At 40.8% G+C, this 24,826-nt stretch overlaps 2 protein-coding genes across 2 annotated transcripts; both read left to right on the top strand.

The window, feature by feature from the left end:
* Nucleotides 1-621: 621 nt before the first annotated feature.
* tmc2a (transmembrane channel-like 2a) lies at nucleotides 622-15,871 on the top strand. Its single transcript, XM_023399977.2, has 19 exons — nucleotides 622-715; nucleotides 808-1,255; nucleotides 2,305-2,457; nucleotides 2,560-2,650; nucleotides 2,777-2,858; nucleotides 2,956-3,062; nucleotides 3,347-3,445; nucleotides 4,014-4,156; nucleotides 4,495-4,642; nucleotides 4,814-5,002; nucleotides 5,509-5,688; nucleotides 6,460-6,618; nucleotides 6,891-7,019; nucleotides 7,724-7,791; nucleotides 8,159-8,398; nucleotides 12,155-12,280; nucleotides 12,478-12,556; nucleotides 13,678-13,795; nucleotides 14,033-15,871. The coding sequence occupies exons 1-19, from the start codon at nucleotides 622-624 to the stop codon at nucleotides 14,236-14,238; spliced, it is 2,859 nt and encodes a 952-aa protein (XP_023255745.2). The 3' UTR covers nucleotides 14,239-15,871.
* Nucleotides 15,872-16,889: 1,018 nt separating this feature from the next.
* On the top strand, nucleotides 16,890-24,241 carry LOC111650116 (annexin A1-like). The gene is made up of 12 exons (XM_023399922.2): nucleotides 16,890-16,982; nucleotides 17,063-17,169; nucleotides 17,463-17,568; nucleotides 17,699-17,793; nucleotides 19,094-19,207; nucleotides 19,476-19,566; nucleotides 19,867-20,003; nucleotides 20,834-20,927; nucleotides 21,809-21,904; nucleotides 23,136-23,194; nucleotides 23,513-23,635; nucleotides 23,761-24,241. Exons 2-12 carry the CDS (start codon nucleotides 17,101-17,103, stop codon nucleotides 23,815-23,817), a joined length of 1,041 nt encoding a protein of 346 aa, XP_023255690.1. The 5' UTR covers nucleotides 16,890-16,982; nucleotides 17,063-17,100; the 3' UTR covers nucleotides 23,818-24,241.
* Nucleotides 24,242-24,826: the final 585 nt, after the last annotated feature.

Genomic DNA, 24,826 nt, shown 5'->3' on the forward strand with positions numbered 1-24,826 from the left:
GTTTCAGGATGTTTCAGTACCCAACAGATTAAGACAGATGACTTCAGTATCATTGAGATAAATAACAACTTAAAAACCTTATTCCAGAAAATTCCTTTTTCATGAGAAATTTTGATGTTGTGTGATATTAAAGTCTAAATGATGTGATAAAGTCTTAATTTTTTTCCTTTAATTGGATTTCTTTATCCACACGTGACAATACTAACGTGTTGATGTTAGCAGGATAGCATGTTTACCCTGTTCACCATCTTACTTTAGCATGTTAGCCTGCTAACATTTGCTAAATAGCACTAAAAAGAAAATACAGCCGAGGCTGCCGGGAATTGTCATTGCCAGTTTTGCAGGTATGTGATCACCCAGCAAAGTATTGGACAAAGTTTAATTTTGTTTCGCTCAAAACGACAAATGTCAACCTGACTGTGGCAGACTGATCGACATTATCCCAAAGCTACACCGCTAGCTTAGCTACTACGACTACAGGAAACGTTGAAAAAATTAGATTGCTTTGAAAAAACAAAACAAAACACAACTCAATAATAATGATATTACTTGTTAAGATGGTGATTTATTACACTGAATTTGAAAATAGTTGATTGTAGAACATAATTGTTGGCGTTGCAAATGGATGTGTTGATCGTCTGTTTTGATTGTTGTTTGTTTTCTTCCTCAGTTGGGATAGAGGTAGACGGGGATTTGAGTGACAGTGACAGTGACGGTGAGTGGATAAAACAGCATTTCATGGCCTTGACTTTAAAAACTTCAATACTTTGTAGTTAATTTTATGTGCTTTATTTGGTGTCGGTGTAGACGGTGCCGTCCGGAGGAGACCGAACAGGAGGCAGGCAGCTGGAAGAGGAGGTGCAAGGGGAAGAGGTCGAGGCAAAAAAACAGCCAGTGAGGACGAGGATGATGAAGATGAGGAAGATGAAGCTCCCAGGGGACGCAGAGGTGCAAACAAGAAGAAACCTGCAAAGAAACGTGGAGGCGGTGATGATGAAGATGAGAGCGATGAGGAAGCTCCCAAGAAGAAACGAGGAGGAGCAGCCAATAAGAGGAAAGGAGGCAAAGCCCAGGACAGTGATGAGGACAGTGACGAGGGAAAAGGGAAGAAGGGAAGGAAGGGAGGAGGGAAGAAAGGAGGGAAGGAGGAGGAGGACAGTAAGGGTAAGAAGGGGGACACCAAAGGAAAGGACAAGGGGAAAGACAAGGATGATGACAAGGACAAGAAGAAGAAGAAGAAGAAAAAGGACGACAGGTAAGAAGCAAAACTTCAGGAGCCAGATACCAAACTGATCACCCTTTAAATAAGGATCCATATTATTTTAACAATTTAATTGCCAATATATACAGTATAATAAAACTGTTCTGTAATCTGCTGCTGAGTAATCTTATCATCTTATAAATCAACACTGATCATACCAGTGTTTGGTCTATAGTTATAGAGATATGTGGACCTCTGAACCAATGTGTTTCCATCACCATCCCACTGCATGAAGCTACTGAATTATTCTTAAAAAACCTGCAATCATCCCCAGAGGATGAATCCTGCTGGCTTTAGCTCCACCAGCACTTCAAAATTCACATAAGTCCTAATGACTTTCCTACAGTACCACCATGATGAGGTTGACATTTGGTATTTGATTGAAATGTGTCAACAACTACTACTTTGGTACAGTAATGAATGTTCCATTTGTAATAATGTTATATTTAAAAAATGTTAGCATGCTAAACTAAATTGGTGAGTAAGGTAAACATTATACCTGCTAAACACTAGCATTTTAGCATTGTAACTGTGAGCATTTTAGCATGCTAATGTTAGCATTTAGCTCAAAGCACCAGCACCCATGTGCCTCAGTGCAGTCTTACAGCTGAAAAATTGCTGCTAGCATGGGTACAGTCTCTTTTTTTGTTTTGTTTGCATAACTTCTAGAGACCTGAAAAAATGGACCCATTAATTCAAAAGAAAAAAGGCATGAATTGAAATAAGTCTGAAGAAATAAACAGTCTTTTTGTCGAAATGTGTGTTTCTCCTGTCTTATCCTGTTAACCATCTCACAGCCCCTCAAATTTATTCTTGGATCCTATGGGGGTTCACTGCCTTACAGGCGTATACTCACATGGCAATCTGCATATTACATTAATTTTCCAGAATTTATTATATGAATTCAAAAAGAGAAGCATCTTGCTGTAACGTGAAGTAAATTAACAGCAGTCCATCAGTGTTGTTTATTTATCATCCTCATCCTAAACTTAACAGTCTCCTTCCATTCCTCCTCTGTGCCTTTTCTGCCTTTTCTCCTCCAGCTCATCTGATTCCAACTCAGACTCTGATGAGGAGGAGTCCATGTCAGAGGGAGAGATGGCCCGGCTGATGGAGGAGGTGGAGGAGAAAAAGAAACTGATCGCCACTATCAGGAATAAGCCGTGGAGGATGAAGCGAAGGCTATCGCACCTGAAGTAATCTTCTGCTCTGTCAGACTATTTTCTTGTCTTCATGTTTCAATCTAGAAAAACATAAATCCAGCTCATTTGAATGAGTATGTGTTTGTCTCTTCACAGGGAGGCTCAAGAATTTGTGGATAAGTTTGAAGGAGCTTTGGGCAAAGGGAAAGGCAGGAAGTGGTATGCCTACAAAGTGATGATGACAAAGGTCAGGCACAAAATCCAAACTTTCTAGCCTTTCTTTTTTTCTGCTTTTTGTTTGTGTGTGTGTATGTGTGTGTGTTTGTATGTGTGTGCCTGTTTTGATTTTGCATCTTCTTTTTTTAAATCTCAGAAATGGATCAAGTTTCAAAGGGATTTTGAGAATTTCAGAACAGCTTGTATTCCCTGGGAGAGGAAGATCAAAGAGGTGGAAAGTAAGTGTGGTTGACAGAGCAGCTGCAGTGTTTACCAGATGAACAGAGACTCCTTGTGGACACATGCTGAATTTAAAAATCTTCTCAATGTCCTCAGGTCACTTTGGGTCATCTGTGGCTTCTTACTTCATTTTCCTGCGCTGGATGTACGGCATGAACCTCGTCCTCTTTGGTTTCACTTTTGGACTGGTGGTCATTCCTGAGGTCAATTAATGTAGTCCTGTTTCTGAATTAAAAATGCTGTAATAAAATCTATTCATGTAGCACTTTTCAAAATTAGAAAAAACATGAAACTATTTATTTTTAGTGTTAAGAAGTAAGAAGAAACTATTCAACACAGCAGATAAGATAAATCAAGTAAAATCTGGATTGTCTCTTTTAGAAAAAGTTGAAAGAAGAAACTCAAAAGATGGCACTGACTCAGCCAGACTTATTTCTGATGGCAGGAGGAAAGCTTAACTTAACATATTCATATCTTTATTTTGCAGGTTCTGATGGGCCTGCCCTATGGGTCGATTCCCAGGAAAACTGTACCCAGAGCAGAGCAGGCCACGGCTCAGGACTACTCTGTCCTCATGGACTTCAATGTGAGTCTGATATATGATGAAGATGAAGTTTTGTATCATATTTTCATGTCTACATGTCTGCATAAGTTGTTAAATACCATATATCATTGTAAATTACTATAGAAAACTACCAAAGACTCATGAAATAGTCTTGATCTTTTTGTCTTTTCGTCCAGTTTCTTAGCATCTTTGCAACAGAAGATTTCACCTTTTGATTAGACTTTGTTAACGCACAAAAACTATCATTGTATGTTAAATATATTAGAAAGTTGGACTCATTTTCAATTTTTTTTCAAATTCCACACCCCACACAATCTGTTTTTCTGCTGGTTATTTGCGAGTCTGTCAATCAAAGGCCAGAGAAAGAATTTGAGGTCTTAGCTGTGCAACTAAGATCGTTGGATTGTAGATGAATGAGACTTAACAACAGCAGTTTGCTCTATATGCAATAAAACCTCACTTTTACTTTTACATTTGAGCTTCATTTAACTAGAATGTTCTCTCCTTTGAAGGCATCCTGGTTAACATGGCTGCACAACCAGACAATAAATTCTTATTAAACTTTTATTGACATCTCTTCTTTTCAAAGGGCTACTGCAAATATTCAGTCCTGTTTTATGGATATTACAACGACCAGAGGACCATCGGCTTGCTGAAGTTCAGGCTGCCTCTGTCCTACCTCATGGTCGGGATCGGCACCTTCGGCTACAGCCTGATGGTCGTGATCCGCACGTGAGTCATAAAGCTCAGAGACCTTTGTATTAGTTGCTTTTGATGAAGATTTAATGTAAAATGTCCCTGAGCAATTACATTAATATTGTAATGTAATACTGTCATTAAGCTCGAGTTTTGATGGGTTTTTGTTTGAGTTGGAAAATTTTGCCATTAATTTGATTTGAGTTAATTTAGTCTCTCAGATGTGACAAAGCAAGAAATAAGATGTAATGTCATCAATATAAAAGAACTCTGAATATGTAAACAGGTTGCTGCAAATACACAGATTTATTTCTATAGTGTCCAGGCTTGTCTGTCCATACGTCCATAAAGAAAGACTTTGTTTTGTTTTCTAGAATGGCCAAGAACGCTGATGTTGGCGGTGGAGACGGAGAAGAAGGAGAGTTCACATTCGCCTGGAAGATGTTCACCAGCTGGGATTACCTCATCGGCAACGCAGAGACAGCTGACAACAAGTACGCCTCCATCACTACCAGCTTCAAGGTAACCATGGCAACCTCTTTACTAGAAACAAATGTACAAACATGTGTGCATTATTTTTCAGGGCATCTGTAGTTCACTTTGAGTTGACTGCTACGCTGCTAATGCAGCCAATGACAGACTAAGGTCTCTACCGAATGTAAATCCTTTATGTTCCTATTCTGCCAAGAACAGGAGTCCATTGTGGACGAGCAAGAGAACCAGAAGGATGAGAACATTCACCTGCGGAGGTTCCTCAGGCTCATGGCTAACGTCCTGATTACCTGCAGCCTCGGCGGCAGCGGATACCTCATCTACTTCGTGGTGAAGAGGTCTCAGGAGTTCGCCAGCAGGGACGACCTCAGCTGGTACGAGAAGAACGAGGTAATGATGGTCAGGGGTCTCTAGGGAAAGAGGTCCTGATGATGATGTTAATGTTGATACCGCTATTGATTGACTACATACAGTTATTAGCAGCAGCTGCTAAGCTGCTGCTACCACTGCTACAACAACTACTATTACTGCTACTGCCACTGTGCCTATTACTAATTCTGATGCAAGCAGGTGTATAGGACACTAACAAAGTGTGAGTTTTTTCTGTTTTGTTTGCAACAGGATGCTAAATACTACTATTAAACTTTTAATGAGCATTAGCAAAGGTTACAAATGAAATCTAAAACACACAGGAGACAGTGAGACTATCATTACCACAAGTCAATCTAACAAGACAAATGCATTCACAGCTATTTGCCGAGCAGAAAAAATTCTTATAACTGAAAAAATATATAAAAAAATATTAATACATCGAGATACAACTGTAGATATAATTTAGAAAGAAAAATATTAACTAATAACATGTTGTAATGAAACTGGTTTTGATTTTGGTCCAGCTGGAGATCATCATGTCTCTGCTGGGTCTGGTGTGTCCTCCATTGTTTGAGACCATCGCTGAGCTGGAGGACTACCATCCTCGAATTGCCCTCAAGTGGCAGCTGGGTCGCATCTTTGCCCTCTTCCTGGGAAACCTCTACACCTTCCTGTTTGCCCTGTTTGATGAGGTCAACACCAAGGTATGCCATCACTGTGTGTGTGTGTGTGTGTGTGTGTGTGTGTGTGTGTGTGTGTGTGTGTGAGACCCTCATGACACTTTTCTGATGGTTTCACATTAGCCACAAATGACCTGAATTATGATAAATTAGCTGAAACCCTGCGGATAAATTTGGTACAAGTCTTTTCATCGTTCACTGAGCAGCAAGCCAGCGAGTCAGTCAGTCAGTCAGTCAACATGTCAATATGGTCCCCTTGAGCAAAACAACACAGGTCAGATTTCAGTGAAGCCTCATGTTATGATGACCCTTCGTGACCTTTCCTCTCCCACCACTATTGTGCACCAGAAACATTATAATGAAATGGTTACTCTAACATGAAATTCACTGACCACATTCAGACACTGTAGAGGGTTAAACCATTTTTTTTTTTTTGGTCTTTCCTGTAGCACCACCCTCAGGCCAAAATGTCAAGTTTGCACACAGGATCCATCCATTATAAACTGTTTTGATTTCTGTGCCAGTCTCAGGTTGAACATTTCTAGCCCCATAACTTAATTCCCGACTTTAATGTTTAACATTTTGATCAGTTTTTGCTTTAGAGGCTAACGTCATTAGTATGCATCTTTTATAAAATGGTGAATATTTTAGTTTTGCACCAGTCTTGTGGCTCTGCATGGAACTATTTTTCATTTTAGCTTTTGATGTTTGATCCCATGAAATTGATATAAAAAACAATCTTTATGTAAAATATGTGCTTTGGTTTTCTGCTGACTTCTTCTTTGTGCTTCTCAGCTGGAGGAGGAGCAGTCCATTAAGAACGCCTCCATCTGGGCCATGAAGGAGTACTACGCCAACTACTCACGCCTGATCAACGACACCGAGTCCACCCCACCCCCCATGAACCCCGCTGATGTCATCAGAGGACCCTGCTGGGAAACCGCTGTTGGCATAGTAACGAAAATAAAAACTATTTTACACTTACATCATGAATACAGCTCTCTTAATGAATGCCAATATGACATCAGTTTTTGTTATGTCTCATCGGTTAACATCAATATTGATATTCTTTAAATATGATCTATCCAAAACTGGGTAATAATGTTTTATAAACCATCAGAATGAATACAAGGTGTTTTGACAGTGGAAAAACTGCTCAGAGAAATTCTCCTTTTTAAAGGTGTAATTCATCACCCGTTCATTCATAACTCAACTGTCTGCTGCAGGAGTTTGTGAAGCTGACAGTGTCGGACATCCAGGTGACTTACCTGACCATCCTGATTGGTGACTTCGCCCGAGCCGTCATCGTCCGCTTCCTCAACTACTGCTGGTGCTGGGACCTGGAGGCTGGATTTGTAAGTTTTTTGGTTCAACATTAAATTAAATTGTTTACTCAGGGTGTCTCTAAAAAGAAGTGCACAGCTCAAGTGAGTGATGAACAGCACAGGAAGTCAGTTGTTTTCTGATGGAATCATTTTTAATTTGAATTATTTTGTGTAGTTATATATTTGGATGTCTACTGTTATATGAAATCTTATTTTTTGTTTCCCCTCTTCCCATCTTTTTGATGTTTTTTCGTTATTCTAAATTAAGTAAAGTATGTATGGGAGAGAGCTCTGAAGCCTCTTTAGGGACTTTTTGCACCTTTCCATCTCATTGTTTTGTTGTTTCTGCGTAGCTCAACTTGTGTCTTTTGCATATGTGTAAACAAATAAAATCTAAATGTGATATCGTTCCATGCTCTGGAGGTTCAGCTGTGCAGAAAATTCCCATAATGCATAGATTGAGCAACTTGAAATACTGTTACTTCACCTCCAATAGGTCCCTCTTCACAGTCTGAATCCCAGTTCCACACTATGATCAAATAATATGAAGTATATATTATGTTTGAGTGTTGACAGGGGACTGTTACTGGCAGACAGAAATGATACAAAGTGCAAACAGATTGTTGAACGCTACCTTCAATAGCTCCCAGAAAAAGAACATAATAAGGTCATTGTGAAACTTAAACTTTGTTATGAGTAAAGCTTTTTTTTCTTCATTGTCTGTTCACTTTGAGCCGTCGTATGGAGAGTTCGACATCAGTGGAAATGTTCTTGGATTAGTCTTCAATCAAGGGATGATCTGGTATAAACTTTTCTTGTATTTTTATACTCACATGCTCACACTCGGTCGCCAGTGTGGTCATTAGTGTGTGTGTGTATGTGAGTGTGAGTTTAAATGCATGGCTGCTGCATGTATCCAATATCACTAAATGGATGGATAATGTACAGCCAGTGTTTGGTCTCAGGTTGCCATTGGAGCTGCTCTATGTTCATTATCAACAGCACTTTGAATAGAAGTGACCATGGAGTAATAGGTTACATGACATTATGCTGTTTCACATGCATCCTCACACTAGATTCAAAGTTTTTCTCATTACATCGTAATTTTTACATCATATTTAAATGTTTTTACGTCACTATTTGTTATTATTTGTTTTGCATGTCTTTAGGATGGGTGCATTTTATGCTCCTGGGCTGGTTGGCATCAACGTGCTCCGCCTCCTAAGCTCCATGTACTATCAGTGCTGGGCCGTCATGGCCACCAATGTCCCTCACGAGAGAGTCTTCAAGGCCTCCAAGTCCAATAACTTCTACATGGGCCTGCTGCTCCTCATCCTCTTCCTCAGTCTGTTACCTGTCGTCTACACCATCATGACCCTGCCACCTTCATTTGACTGTGGACCATTCAGGTAACAACACATGTGAAAGACTAGAATTACCGCCTCGCGGTTGTCTGCCCCTGCCACTCAGACTACTGTAGTTTCAGGTTACATCCCTGTTTATCCAGAGTCATATAAAATATGAACCATTTGTGTGAAGTTTTGTCATAATTTCTGTGTGAAGTTTTGAGTAATGGCTAAAAAGTGTTTTCTGAGGTCACTGTGACCTTGACCTTTGAGCTTTGACCACCAAAGTCTAATTAGTTAGTCCTTGAGTCCAAGACATGAGCATTCGTACCAAATAGGAAGAAATTCTCTTTTCTGTTTGTTGCTTGTTCAAGCTCATACTTTTCTGTGTTGAATTAGTGCACTAGTTGGGTAGCGACAACATTCATTGTACTATATGTAGTAGTGTACCACACAAGAAGAAGAGATTTGAACATAGGCATGTGGTGTGTGTGTGTGTGTGTGTGTGTGTGTGTGTGTGTGTGTGTGTGTATTGGCGCCGCAACAGAGAAGAAGTGTGACCATAGATGATTTAGAAAATAAATATATGGCTATGGTTAATAGTCACTCACTGCCACAAATAAATAAATATATGGGAAACAATTCATCAACGTTAAATATTGACGTCAACGCATTTTCATAGTCGATGTCGTCGATCATGGCGACTATCGCTGCAGCCCTACAAACTACAATCACTTCATATCGTGCCAAGGTGAAAATGAAGGATCAAATTCAGTTTATAGAAATTTAAATAAGGTAAATATCTCAAAGCTCTGCTGTCGGACAGAAACAGGTGGATGTCATAGAATTAGTTTTTGTATTGAATTATTTTTATGTTGTAGAGGGGTGGGTGGTTACATGTTTGGGGGGTTTAGGGTAAGAAGGTGGGAGGAAAGGGAAAAGGTGTAGGTGGTGGTGGTGGTGGGGGGTGGATGAGGGTTGAGGGAGGTTAGGGATGGGAGAGGGGATAAGGAGGGGTGAAGGGGGTTAAGAGGATAGAGAGGTAAAGGGGATAAGGAGGGGGGGCAACAATTCCCACCCAGAGCAAGCACCAGGCGAAACTTCATTTTAAGAGGCAGAAACCTCGAGCAGAACCGGACTCAGGGTGGGCAGCAATCTGCCTCGACCGGCATAGGGGGTGGGGGGTTGAGCGAGCAAGGAAGGATGGGAGAGGGGATAAGGAGGGGTAACGGGGTAAAGGAGGGTTGGGAGTTGGGTGAGGGAGAGGGAGAGGGAAAGGGTTGGTGTTGGGGGGTTAAAGGGAAAGGGATGTTACCTCTCTCTTCTCCTACTGTTTTTTCTCCTTCTCTCTTTCCTTCTCCTGCTTTTTCTTTTCCTTCATCTCCTTCTTCTCCTTCTTCTCTCTTTCCTTCTTCTCCTTATTTTCCTGCTCTTTCTTCTCCTTCAGCTTCTTCTTCTCCTTCTTCTCCTGCTCTTCCTTCTCTTTTATCTCCGTCCTCTCATTCTCCTCTCTTTCCATTTTCTCCTTCTTCTCCTGTTCTTTCTTCTCCTTCATCTCCTTCTTCAGCCTCTTTTCTTCCTCCTTTCTAATCTTTGCCTTGTCTCTATCGGACTTTAAGGCGAGCTCCTGAAAAGACAGACACAGCACATGTTGCAGTATTTTCTCTTTCAAAGGTTCAATCTGGAAGAAATTTACAATCCAACAAGTTAGAATTCAAATCAAAGTGATGGCTGATGTGACGTACCTGAAGCTCAATGTTCTGCAGGATGAGGCGCTGGATCTCCTCCTCTATACAGCTGACCTTCTTGATCCAGTCCTCTTGCTTGGCCAGCCACCTGTCCTCTGCTTTGTTCTGCTGCTGCAGCTCATCCTCCTTTACTTCCTGCTCTCGCCTGAGATTCTCCTCTAGGGTCCTGACGTCTTCCTGCCACTCGATCTCCTTCTGCTTGATCTTGGCCTCAAGGGTTTTGATCTTGTCCAGGTGCTCTAGATTTCTGTATATCAGTACCAGGTTGTCAGCCCTGGCACTGCTGATGTGCTGTTCTTGTTGCAGGGTAATGTCTTTCACCCTCTTGTCGCAGCTCTCCTGCAGCGCTTTGAGCTCGGCGACTGCCTTCTCCTCCCTGGCAGTCAGCCGGCTCTCCCATGCTGCAGTGAACTGGACAATGCTTTGGTCAAAGGAGAGCTCCATCTCCTTGACTCTGGCGACCTCTGCCATCCACTGTTTCTTGGCCATCTCTGTCTGGGTTTGTTGGAAACGCAGGTGTTCCCTCAAGGAGTGGACTTCCTTCTCCTTCTCTCTCATCCGTCTGTCCATATTCTTGCGCTCTGCGTCCAACTTTGTCCTTGCAGCTCTTTCAGACTCTACAGTCTTCTCCAGGAGCATCTTTTTCTCTGCCTCCCAGCTGATGTCTTTGCTGGCTACCTGCTCTTTCAGAGCTGCATTTTCGGCAGCCAGTTCTTTATTTTGCCTCTGGGCGTTGAGAAGGGCTCGTCGCAGGGCCTGCAGCGTTTTACTGGGAGGATGTGCCTCTTGTTGAGCAGCATCCTCAGGCTTCTTTGAAAATCTTTTCTTGTCTCTTGAAGTGTTGCTCCTCTCCATGTCGTTTGTACACAAATATTGAATTGGTGCTGGAGTTGTAGTACTGTACTTTCTCGTGTGGATGATGTGTTGTACTGGAGGTTCTTGTGTGTTCACTGAGAGATTTTATGACTAACTGTTCTGGAGTTCTCTTGGCCTTCTTACATCACAACATTCCGTATGACATCATCACATGACGTCATGGCAACCCAGAGTGTTGACTTGGTCACATGAACTGGACTTTAACCTTATTATACCACACACTGTATGATTTCTACTGGAAACATTAAAAGTACAAAAAGCACAAAAACACTCGCCCAACATCTCAAAGTCAAATATCAAAGCTTTGTTCAAGCCATTTCCAAGCTGCTGCTAAAATTGTGATTTTATAACCGTCTGACAAAATTGCCAAACACATGTTAAAGACAGACTGTGCTGTGATTTCAGCTATATTTACTTATATAATGATTACTCAGAGAAAGAAATTGAAGTGACCCTTCTTATCTTTCTTATTTTGACACAGCACACAGTTTCTGTCGGATCCACAACAGTTTTCAAATAGTGAAACCGGGGCCTTTATTCGCCTCAACTCCAGAATGTAACAGGCCTGTAACTGAGGCAGGTCTTTATTTCTGACTCCCTCTGCTTGATATGTATAATTTTTATATTTATTATAATTGTTATAAATTAAAAGCCCTGTAAGCATTTCAGTGGACAGAAACACTTTCTTTCTTGACAGGGCTCTTATTGCTGTGCTGCAGCATGTTGTCTCATTTCCGGTTGCTGGCGTTTCTGTTGTTTACATGCTACTCAGATCTGCTAGTTTCTTTAGCTTAGCAGGTACTGATGACTTCTTTCTCTCCCTCCCTTTCTCCTGCTCTTTCTTTGTTTGTTGTGCCTTATGTTTTGTTATTCCTCTGCCTCCTTTAGTAATAATGATACATGTAATGAAAGTAGTTCATTGTCGTAATGGAGGTGAGGCTTAGTGAACTGGAAGCGCCACTCCGCTTCCCTGCAGCTTTCCGAGCAGCTGGGAAAACCGGGGTGGCTGGTTGACCTCCTGTTATGGACATATTGAGCTCACAAGGCCAAAACCGTCTTCTGTGAGGTCACCACGCCCTTGAATCTTTGACCCCCAACGTACCTATGTACGGACGGGCAGCCCGGAAAACATACCCTTAAAATGATGTAATATGAATATGATGAACAGACATATTGACAGTGTTGCTGTCTGCAGTGGGAAGGTGAAGATGTTTGATGTGATCATGGAGACGATCGACCTGGACCTGCCGGCCTTCATGGGGACGCTCTTCAGCTACGCAGCCAACCCGGGCCTCATCATACCTGCTGTATTGCTCATGGTGTGAGTGTAGAGGAGGCACACAGGGTCACACACACGCACACACACATATATTACGCTTTGAACCTAACTTAACTCATTTTCTGATTTATATATATTTGAGCTCGTCCTCAATTTTGTACCAGTACATACCAAGTTATATTTTGAAATAGATGCATATTTCACATTCATACATCAATCCTGTCCTCTCTCCTGTACAGACTGGCCATCTACTACCTGAACGCAGTGTCTGAGGCCTACAAGAACTCCAACATGGAGCTGAAGAAGAAGATGCAGATGGTAAATAGAGAATGGAGATACACCTGTGCAGTCTGTACATATACATGGTGTTATCACAGATCTACAGGCTGCTGAAATAATTAATTAGTTTGTAATGGCAGTCTGTCTGTGGTGGTCCCTTCATCTTTCATCTAGCGCTACATCCGTCATCATGTACAGATCCAAAGTGTTTTGATCAAATATCCCACTAAAGATACTGTTTAAAGGATAATTTAGTGACTTTCTATTTTAATTTCTGCAAACAAATCATCTGAAAAGAAATCAATAATGAATTGATAATATTAACATGAGTTGTTTTTGTACCAAAGCCTCATATGTCTTATTCCTCTGTGCCATCGAGCGTTTGTTGTCCAGAAACCATGAAATGAGCCACACTCTTGCACTGGGCGACATGTCTCTTCATTACCATGAACACTGTATTAATCCCCAAATGGAAATAGTCCCAAAGAAATGCACTATTTACTCCTGTTTGAGTAATGTTTGCTAAAAACTACAGTGTCCATCTGTTATAGGAAGTTACTGAGCCTTTTTTAAAGAAATGAAATATATAATTGTGCCCTGTTTTAAAAGATTTACATCTTCAGGAATAACCAATGGACTCGAGGCCACTGACACTCGGGCTACATCCACACTACTACGTTTTAGTTTTAAAATGCATCACTTTTGCTACATTTATGCCTGGTGTTCACACTACTCCAAATGCTGGTGTAGACACCTGCAGTCGCTCCCTGATTGGGTCTGATCAAGACATGTTATGAGTCATGAATACATGCGTTTTCAAGTGTGATAGTATCAACAGATATTGTTTCTGATATGAAGCTAAAACAGTCGTCTGGACGGAGATCATCTTCATTTTAAAACGGCGTGGACGTAGCCTCAGAAGTCTGACGTATCGAGTGATGGATAAATATATTGTTGGTTTTGGTTTCTTTTCATGGTATTTGTTAACAATAACAAAAATATAGAATATCAGTAGTCTTATCCTTTAAGCACCTTCTTGACATATCTTCAATATAAGTAACAATAACTGAATATGTTGGGTTTTTCCACCTCCTCACTCTTTTTTCTGTCCACCACCTCTTCTTGTCTGTATCTGTCTCCCTCCGTCTGTCTCCGTCCAGGCTCGGGATGAAGAGAAGAATCGGAGGAACAACACGGACAGCACCAACCAGGTCATGAAAGACTTGGAGGACCTTCTGCCCAACCGCTCCCTTGCCCCCCCAGCTCCACCAGAGCCTGGTCAGTAAACTCCTATAAAAGGAGACATTTTATACATATGAATCTAACACTGATCCAAGCTTGTTCCCTTTATACCAACATGTGAAAATACAATTCTCTCTAGATTATAGAGCACTAACATGTTATTCTTAAACACTAACAGACATTTGATGTTGCCTCCATTGAGGTATTGAGGTTATGAATCAATGGAAACTCAGAGATACAACAACTGATTTATTACTTTCTCTGTCTAAACAGAAAAGAAACCAGAGCCAGAACCAAAGCCAACTAAGACGAAGCCTGGTAAAGGTGTTAACCTGGAGAAAGATGTGACTCTGGCATCGCCCAACCCCAACGTTCAAAGACCGGTGAGCCGGCCACCAGGGCCGAGAGGACAAGGGCCGATGCCGGGTCCAGGTGCAGGACCGGGCCGAGGCCGTGGGAGAGGGCCCCCTCCAAGATAACAGTGTGAGAAAATCACTTCCCTGAAGACTGTGTTCATCCTCGAGACAATATCTGTTCAGCAGAGTGTTATATAGCGGTATTTCACAAGAGCCTTCATTTCCTTTCATGCTTCTTTACTGACATCAACAGTTTGAAGTTTGTCAGAGGTCATTCTTGAAACTTTTTGGAACCCTGTAAACTGGAACCTACAGCTGCTGCTTTGTCTTGAGCAACATATAACTCATGAAGGACGACTGTTGATCTGTGTTTCGGTCCTGTTGGTTCCCGTATGAGTTAAACATGGGTTAACATTGGCTAGTGTCCAAATTGTCTTCTGATTGACAGGTGTCATGACTCAGGATAGGGAGGCCTCAATTCCATGACTCAGAGACAACGGTAGAAGTTCAAAACAGTTCATCTTTATTAATGCTCAGCAGACAAAAGCAGGCAGGGACAAGTAATGAGTGAAGTCTAATCTTAAGTTAAATTCAAATGAATTCAGTTGAACAGTTAAACCACTCTCCTACATCAGAACAGTACTTCACCCTGTGTTACCAGATAACTCACTGGTAATGGACATGATCGTGTGTTATAGTGCAACACATAAATGAAAGTGCAGAGTACTGGTTACTATGGCTCACAGGTATATAAAGTATGAATGGAAACATGATGACTATTCATACAGAGTCTCATTTCCCTTAACGATGCCTTCATGACATTCCTTATTTTTCTATATAACACGTATTATTGCCTATGTGTATAATAGCCACAGAAGGGGATTGGCTAGCAAGCACTCGCACTCGCTAGCACTCACTTCCCTGAAGACTGTGTTCATCCCCAAGACAATATCCGTTCAGTTCAAAGCACAAACACATTCAGCAGAGTGTTATATAGCGGTATTTCACAAGAGACTTCATTTCCTTTCATGCTTCTTTACTGACATCAACAGTTTGAAGTTTGTCAGAGGTCATTCTTGAAACTTTTTGGAACCCTGTAAACTGGAACCTACAGCTGCTGCTTTGTCTTGAGCAACAACTAAACTTGACTGACAATGCTGTTTGTCTCTGTGACGATAAAACACGTTTCCAAAAGTAAAGACAGTTCTCTCATCTGGGCTCATCAACCACAGGAAAGAAAGATCTTAGGTGTCCAGACACTGTGAAATCTTGATATCCATAGAAACTATATTTGTGGTTTTAAGAACCAAAAATCTTGAATGTAGTTTTACGCCTCCTGCCTGGAGGTCCAGCAGGTCTAACAGGTCAGTCAGCCAATCAGAAGAGAGGCTCAGAGCCTATAAGAGGCCATGCTGGGGGCACAGCTGAGGGTGGTGACTGTTTCAATGTGACATCACAAACTTCCTGATGGCTTGTTCTAAGGCTCAGTTTCTGAATACAGGCTGTGTGCATTTCTCTGTGGACTGAGCGCTTTGATACTTTCACTGTATTAATATAGAACCTAGACCTGCTTTATAATCAAACAACACATGGACATCTACCTTTAGACTATATGTCATATATGTGTATATGTAATGTCAGTTAAGCATATTTTCATGCAATTACATTATGGTGATTTTGAAGAGATTGGCCTCACTATCTCAAACATCCCCCACTCAGTTTGTTCATGTACTTTATGTAAACACGGTGTGGTCATGTCTGATGTCTCAGTTATTGATTTTCAACACATCTGTGCCTCTTTTACATTTACATTGACTTTCATTCATGATAAGATTCTGACTTTGCAATAAAGTTTAATATCTTTTAAAACATCTTTGTAGCAGTTTAGCTTACAATGGTTTGTTTTTTTTTTGGCTTCCTTATAACGGGGTCAGAGTGAGCGACAGGGAGGTCAGGGTAGAGAGAGGGGAAGACATGCAGCAAAGGGCCTGAATCAGATTGGAACCCAAGGTAATGTGGTAAGGACTGAGCCTACATGATATGCACTCTCATCTTGCTTGTCTAAACCTGGTGCCTACATTACCCACAATGCAACTTGACCACGGAGAATTTTGGTTGGAGATTCAGATGTGCTATACTTGTAGTGGCTAATGTATCCTTGAGCCTCTAGCCTCAAGCAGAGATGAGGAGCGGGCTACAGAGATTTGGTTTCTAACACCACATCCCAGATTTCTTTCATTTTCAAACTTGTAGTCTTCATCCTCCTCTGACCTTGACTCAGGTGACATCACTTAAGGACATTGTGTAGCTCCGTGTGGAGCCACAAAAGGCTTCATGAAACTTTTTTCAAACATGCAGTAGCTTCCCAAGACCTATAAAAAGACTTTGATGTCCTAAATCTGTTGAGTTCCCTTTTCACAGCCCAAGCAAAAAATGTGGAACATCAGGTTCAGTCATGCAGTTGTACAAAAACAACAACGTGTTGTCTCAGGTCAGTATTTAAGTGTTAAGGTTTACTTCACCAGCTCCTTTAAACTATACACTTAATTCTTTCTGAGTTGAGACTGTTTGCTGCATGTCTGCGTGATTAATAAGTTGTTTGATTAAAAGGGTGAAGCTTAACAATTTACAACACAAGCCTGAACAGAAGAGTCACCCAACCAGTCAGAGGTGCTCCAACCTCAGACAGCCACCCTGCAGGAATGCCAGCTTTGAGAGGTGACAGACGATTGGCTGATCCTCTGCAGGCAAAATAAACTTGCCTCAAAATCATCTGCGCAGAGTTGGGTGGAGACATTGCAGAGCGAGCTAAATACTGTGACTAACATCCACAGACCTGGGTGTGAGGACGGTCTCCTGTAGCACAGGTGAGGTTTTTACATTTTTAAATACGATAAAGACCATTTTAAAACACTCTAACCTCCTGTTTTTTTCTTTCTTGCTACAGCCTTTGCTTCTGTTTTTAAACCTTCCAGCCGAGGAAAGATGTCCATCTTCAAGAAGTTTTTCAAGAATGTCATCCATAACAGAGACCCTGAAGATGACACCGTTACAGTGAGTATCACCTGTAGGAACAACCAGTCACTAGGAGAATGCACCTGTTGCTGGCTAGCTGCAGTTTTGATGAATACTGTGTAATTCCAGTTTGAAATCCAGGTTTTAATGAGAGACATTCTAGTGTTTGGATTTTATATGAATTAATAGGCTAGTCATCATCCTCTCCTCCATCTCCACTGTGTCAGTCACTCTGTCTTGTAATGAAACTGCCATGATAAATATCTTCAGTCCTTGTGGTTTGCAGCAGCCAGAGCTTTGTAAAACATCTGTATCTCTGGTTGTTCTTTCAGGTGAAGGGTAAACCGAAGCCTAAGTATTATGGGACAGTCTCCCCGTACCCCAACTTCAACGCCAGCAGTGACGCTTCAGTTCTTCAGAGTGCCATTGAAAGCAAAGGTGGGTGTGCCCTCTCATGTTCTCTTAAAGATAACCTTGTGTTTTTTAAGGTTAGGCTGCTGTAAAACGTTCTCACTCTCCTCTCAGTGCTTTTAAGTAAGTGAGGTAAAGTGCAGCTTGTCCCTCGCAGGAGTGGATGAGGATGTGATCATCTCAGTCCTGGTGAAGAGAAGCAACGAGCAGAGGCAGAAGATCAAAGCCGTTTATGAAGCGTCCACTGGGGAGGTGAGTCATTTATATATATGTATATATATATATAGTATATAGAGTATATATATGAAGAGTCTGGTCAGATAATGGAAGATTCACAAACACAAACCAAAACTAAAGTTAAAGCCTTGAAAAATGTTAAAACATTAAATGTCAGTCATCACTGACCTCACTATGTAAAATGCTTTGAGCATTTACAGATTTGCAACACAAATGAGGTCAATTGTTGTGACAGCAACAAGCCATTCAATCCTTGCTCTGCATTGGGATTAAAGATTCTTTTGCAGTTCTTATTTTCTCACATTAACCTGCAGGGTTTAGAGTCTGTGTTTACGCATAAGTTCAGTTATTCTTTCACATTATTGACTGTTACTTTTCTTCTTACGAATGAATAGTTGAATTCATAAGTAATAAAACACAATCTTATTCAATTAAATACACTCAGCTACAGCTTAGCAATGGTATGACCTGTACCATGGTGGCTAGCTGGCTAACTTTAACAGCTAAAAGCTATTGCTGTGCAACAGTGGCGAACCGTGAGTATTACAGCTAATGCTGACCAAATTCATGTTCCTGCTGGGGGGCTTTGGGTATGTTGAGTCTTCACTACAGGAGCATCGAGTGAAGACAGTTGAGCGCACCAATTCCAAAAGCCGATGATGATTTACACCATTGCAATAGCTCTGGCCGTGATCCTTCGGGAGGGACTAGGACAGTGATTTATGGTCCCACACACTATAAGTCAAAATGTGATTGGTTAATTCATGGTTATGGGATTGTAACCATTTCAATTCTGAAGCAAATTTAATAGAAAATGAGGCTAAAATCAGAATTAGAAGAGAATGATAATTAAATGAAAGATATTGATTATGAAATTCATAATGCTGACATGTGTTGCTGTCTCTGAAGGCCTCGAAGGCCCTGATGGTTCCACTGTTGTGCAACTGACATTGCTGGAGCTTGTTGTCTTTATGACTCATCGCTATTTGTGCTACATTTTAGCACATCACGTCATCACCAATGTCAACAAGTAAATGCAGCATACCTCACCAGAAGACACTGTGACATTGTCATTTTAAAGCGGTGATCCTGTGCTACTCACACACAGTCAGGCTGTGTAAGAAAAACATCTTTAAAGTAACTCATGACTCCCTGAAGAGACACTGTGGCAGATCCTATCATCCTCAAACACTCACAAATCAGCACATAATGGCTTTACTTTTCTGCAGCAGTTTTTCTCCGTTCTGAAATGCCATGACTGTAATGAGCAGTGGTACCATCATGTCTTCATGTGGTTGCTCCCTGTGTGTTGCAGAGGCTGGATGAAGCTCTGAGGGGAGCTCTGCGCTCAGATTTAGAGGACGTCTCTCTGGCTCTGCTCATGACACCAGCTCACTTTGATGCCTACCAGCTCAGGCAAGCCACAAAGGTAAACATCAGTGGTTTATGTTATAAATATCATGGGAGAATATTTCCAGATAACACTGTGTAACTCTTCATTGTTCAACCAGCAGTGAATTCCTCTTTGATCTGGCTTCTGCAAGGTTTTTTATCTTTTTTTAAAAAGGTTGAGTATTAGTTGAGCTGAGTAAGATATTACATGTAGCTGTTTTTTATCCTTTTTATCCTGCAGTATCTGTTATTTCTAGGCACATTTCTTGCTTAATGCTTCTATGGCATTTTCTCTATTCCAACAGGGATGGGGAACACATGAGGACATCCTGGTGGAGATTCTGGCAACCAGATCAAACCAAGAGATTCGAGAGATCAAGAGGGTCTTCAAAGAAGGTCAGCCTTGATTCGGATCCACTACTTACAGTGTGTGTGTGTGTGTGTGTGTGTGTGTGTGTGTGTACATGAGCTCTGAACTCCTGAGAGCTCTTCACATTTTATGTAACATCTTAGGTATGTAACTCAAACCTCTTCAGTGTCTCCACTGGAGCAGTATAACAATGAATTCCCAGACAGTGCTGCACTGTAATCATTGTGCCTCTTAGCAAAAGTTATTACCACTGCAGCTATACCTTGTTTCATTATATTATTGCAGAGTGTATTCAACCTTATCCTGAAATGCTCTCGATCCCTCAGAGTATGAAAAGGACCTGGAAGAGGTCATTCAGGATGAGACCAGTGGCGACTTCACCACGGCCCTTCTGGCCATGTTGAAAGCAAACAAAGATGAGAATACTGAAGTCGATTTGGGTCTGGCCCGAAAGGATGCAGAGGTAAAGTCAGGAAAATCAACTTTTAAACGACATAATTTGCCTTATAATTTTGTTGTCAATCCCTTGAAAAACTAAAAATACTTTTTAGCTTCCCTATCCTGTCTGTAGCACTGTCCCAAGCTCATTGGTTCTTACTGAAGATGTAACAGATATATAGTTAGTTATTTAATAAAAAAAAAAAAAAAGCTCTGTCACTTTTGAGTACTGTAGTTTTTAAAAGTCCCATATAGTATTAACACAGATGTCCATGTGTTGTTTGATTATAAAGTAGGTCTAGGTTCTATATTAATACTGTGAAAGTATCAAAGCGCTCAGTCCACAGAGAAATGCACACAGCCTGTATTCAGAAACTGAGCCTTAAAACCAGCCGTCAGGACTTCTGGGACTTTGTGATGTCACATCAAAGTCTCCGCTCTCACCCATTTTAACTTTATTTATAACAAGACCAAGAGGTCTTTCTATCGCCGAGCTAACAAGGTATTAGTTGTTGGATGTCAAGAAGCCAATAAATCATTGCACAACCTTTCCAAGCAGAGGAACCTTAGAGACCAGTGGGTAAAGTTGATTTTTTCTGAAATACCACAGGATTTTATCATTATTTCTGAATTTTAAACACATGTTCCACTCAATCGCTGACTGGGTATTGCCATTTGTATTTACTAATGAGTTTTACCAAGGTACAGTAGTAAGCTACAATCCATTACCTCTGGTTGGCCTGGCGATGTATCACTCAGAAAACAGTCAGCCAATCATAAGGGAGGACATGTAAAACTATCACATACAATCACCAAACGCGACAGGTTCACAGTGTTACTGTTTTCTATCTGTAGATTCTGTTCGAGGCAGGTGAGAACACTGCAGGAATCGACGTGTCCGCCTTCATCAACATCCTGACCACACGGAGTGGACCACAGCTCTCTAAGAGTGAGTGTGTTTCAAATGCATGAATGCTTCAGCTGTTGGGTTTGATTCAGAGGATGAAACATTCAAAACCTTCATTTTTACATGAAGACACACACATCTGGGCAAACAGGTGTAACCACACTCCTCCAGGTAACAGGTGGAACACACCCAGCACTGTAGGAACAATGCAGTGCAAAGTCAGTCAGGAAGACAAGTAGGCACACAGGCAGGTACAGACAAGAGGATACTACATACAGGGAAACACACAGTGACATAAGCAAAGGAAGTGAACTGGTATATGTAGATCAAGGCTGAGAAGGAGGTGCAGGTGGGGAGAGCTCAGGTGACTGCAGGGCTGATGACAAGTGGGAACAGGTGTGTGGATGGGTGGGGCTGTCAGGTGAACAGGAATAGGGAAGAGAGTCTGGGGACATCTGGTGGGCGGATGGAGAGTGGCAGGAGATGGTGGCTAAGATAAACAGGGCAGAGACAGGATGGTAGGTCCAGAGGAGGGAACCAAAGATGAAAGCAAAAATAACTTTTGTGAAAGAAAACTTTGGCTTGAATCTCTAGGACAAAACCTGCCTAACAAATGTGTAAAAACATCCCTGTTGTGTGTTTAAAGCAGTTGTTGTGTACAGTAACTGCCTTCTAACTGCAAAATTGTTGTTATTCATCTTCTGTAGTTCAGCTGAACTTGTAAATTGTGGATGCTCATATCTAAAGATCATTTCAAACCAGCTAAAGACTGTATTTTAAATTCCAGCAATGCTAAGTGTATATGCAACATCCTCATTGCCTTGGCAACAATAACTTTTGAGGAGAGACGCCTGGTTTCTGTCTGACAACTAAAAAAGCCTGTTTACCCATAAATACCTGTTGTTTGTCTGTTTACCTGTTAGCATTCCAGCAATACGCCTGCGTCAGTGACATCACACTACCTAAAGCCCTGAACATGGAGCTGAAAGGAGACATCGAAGACTGTCTCATTGACATTGGTAAGGTTGATGTCATCATATCTTAAATGATATTACATGATTAGGTGTCACTGGAGGACTGGAGCAGGGACTTTACGTGTTGCTGAGTTTTGCAGAACAAATTCTAAAGAATGTGAAAAGCATTTTTATCAACTGGCTTCTTACCATGAGCTATGATTTCCATATCTGTGCTCTTGTCTGTGTTTTTCTCACTGGGTTGAAGGGGGGCGGAGTTCAGCTGGAGGTGATGTCACATATCTCTATATGCCAGTTAGGATTTAGCTTATATGATATATATATAACAGCTGTTTGCTTGTCTTGTCAAACTGCTGTATGTCAAATTTGATCGAACCACACCCACGGTCCTGCTGAGCGCTGAGCTTTCAAACTTTAACTTTGCACATTTAGTAATGAATATTTAATATTATAGAGAAACGATGAAACCACGTTGTCAGGGACTTTCAAGCACTTAATTTGTCATTGACAAGCGCTGACTATAGTGTTGCACAACTGATGTTTCTGTGGAGAATCTGCTAACAGGACACAGGCTGCAATGTTCACCCACATTACAACCAACAACAGAGAAAGTGCTGAACATATTCAGCAACATACTGAAGATTTTGCTTCCACGGGTCAAAATTTAAAAGGTTATTCTGTGGGTGAAATGAAACGAAAGATCATGTGATCAAAAGGATTCATCCTCTAAGGAGCATGAATGAGCTCAGTAAAGTTATGTCTGATATTTCCTGTGTAAAAGAGACTCTAGGGGAAAATCAAAGGGTCTTCAAAATCAATAGAGCCCTGAAGATCCACAGTCAATTTAATGGAAATCTGGCCAGTGGATGTCAAGATGTTTTACTCGTTCATTTTCTGATGGATAGATTGACTGACTGATGGATAATGTGTTGCTCAAGAACCAGTCCTTACAGGAAAAAAGGGTTTGACAAAAGAGTCGAGCACTCTAAAACTTAAATTAACACGATTTTAATGTGAATGAAACAGTGGAAGAAGGACACACAGAGGTGCAGAGGGACTACAAAACACCTAAATACACAAATAAAATAAAAAAACACATCGAGTTGAATAAGTGAAAATGAAGAGAAGTGCTTGAATCATGTGATCGAGAGCATCTAAATTTATGGATATAAAACTCGATAAGATGAACTATAGTACACAGAGGTGAATGAATAAACGTTGTGAGCTGTACAGCTGGACACTGCATGATGTGTGTTTGTGTCTCTTTGATGTTCAGTGAAATGTGCCTGGAACATACCAGCTTTCTTTGCTGAGAAGCTCCATCTGGCCATGAAGGTGTGTATGAATATCTCTCTGCTTCACTCTCTCTCCATATGTCAAGGTGGTTACTGTGTGTGTGGTTGGATAACTTTTCCCCACACAGAAGATATAATTTTATTGTTGTATTTATGTCTTTCCTTTAAATACCTACTTTGAAATATAGTTGAAATAAAAACTGAAAAGTTTGTCACATTGTGTCTCTGACCACTGCAAATATTTTCACTCTCGTGATCAGCTGACCATACACAGAGGTAGCACATCACAATGGTACATAACTTTCTGTGATGTGAATGAGAACACTTAAGTGAACATAAACGTGCTCTGTTCTCACAGGGTCACGGCACATGTGAGGATACGCTGACCAGGGTGATAGTGGGTCGCTCTGAGGTCGACCTGAAGAAGATTGTGGAGGAATACAGGGCCATGTATGACATTAGTCTACAGGAACACATACTGGTGAGAAGACATGCCTATTAAATATCACATTTTTATATTCTGTTTTTCACCTCCAATCTCATTAAGTAAAGAAGTGACATCTTCAGTGTGTAACAGCTGACCACATGTTTGTCTCTGTTTCACAGAGAGACACTGAGGAACACTATCAGAAGGTCCTGCTTGGACTGTGTGGACCCCACTGAAACTCTGTACCACTGTCCTGTAAAACAAAGCTTTGTTGTCCACCAATCTCTGATAAGATCCCTCATTTTTCTAAATAATTTGGAATAACCTCACCAAACAGTCTTTTTAAGTTGATGCTCTAATAAAGCTCTTATCCCAGCAACAATAACTTAAGCATCACATTCCCTCTTTCTGACAAAAACACATTTCTAATGGAGTATATTGTGGTAACAAATTTAATATAGTATATGGGAAATTGATCTAAAGTATACAGAAAACACAAAAGATGAAGAAGATACAAAAGAGGCGGGGTATAATTTATTTTCTGCAAGCTTTAAAGCCAATATCTTACCAAAATGCTTATGTTTTAACAACGTTTGTTATAAAGCTAACCATCAGCCATTAGGCTAAACAAGAAATAAATCTGCTTTGACTGCTTCAGAAGAGTTTGATGCTACTTTCTCTGTTGACTGTTTCTGTTTTTGTTTCCATACATTGTTTTTCTTTTTTTTTTTTTACAATGAATTCACAACTTGGCTCATTATAATAGAGTATAAGTTTGACAGACATATATAGGCATAAAACATGTCCCATGAGTCTTAGCCACAGAGCAATTGTCAAAGCCTCATGGGCACTGTAGTTGGTTAATGCTACCCAAATAAATTGTTTTAAGTTTAAGCTGAGATGTTCAAATCATACTGTCCGATACAGTGGTGGATACTTTGAAAGTTCATTTCCACCATGAAAATAAAAACAACATGAAAAAGTTTAGAATGAGAAATATTAAAATGTTTGTGTTGAGTCAAAGCTGAGATGAGATAATAAATCAGACTCTTATGAGAGATACTAGGTCAAAATCTGGACTTAAGTTGCTAAGCCATAACGATGAAAGCTTTCTGAAATGTTGAATTTGTGAGTAAAATTTTGAAGTATCAAGTAAAGATTTTTAATTTTTAGTTACATATTTTGAGATGAAGTCATACTTTTGGGACAGTCAGAATAACTAAAAAGATCCATATTGTAAGATGT

This window comes from Seriola lalandi, unplaced genomic scaffold (genome assembly GCF_002814215.2).
Source record: "Seriola lalandi dorsalis isolate HSWRI2012SDOR001 ecotype SW California unplaced genomic scaffold, Sedor1 jcf7180002052129, whole genome shotgun sequence".
NCBI lineage: Eukaryota > Metazoa > Chordata > Actinopteri > Carangiformes > Carangidae > Seriola > Seriola lalandi.

Coding starts and splice junctions, on each gene's coding strand:
- tmc2a (XM_023399977.2), top strand. CDS start 622: ATGGATGTGTTGATCGTCTGTTTTGATTGTTGTTTGTTTTCTTCCTCA. Junction 716..807: donor GAGTGACAGTGACAGTGACG/GTGAGTGGATAA, acceptor GTGTCGGTGTAG/ACGGTGCCGTCCGGAGGAGA. Junction 13,796..14,032: donor CCCAGCTCCACCAGAGCCTG/GTCAGTAAACTC, acceptor CTGTCTAAACAG/AAAAGAAACCAGAGCCAGAA.
- LOC111650116 (XM_023399922.2), top strand. CDS start 17,101: ATGTCCATCTTCAAGAAGTTTTTCAAGAATGTCATCCATAACAGAGAC. Junction 19,567..19,866: donor CAAGAGGGTCTTCAAAGAAG/GTCAGCCTTGAT, acceptor TCGATCCCTCAG/AGTATGAAAAGGACCTGGAA. Junction 21,905..23,135: donor AGACTGTCTCATTGACATTG/GTAAGGTTGATG, acceptor TTTGATGTTCAG/TGAAATGTGCCTGGAACATA.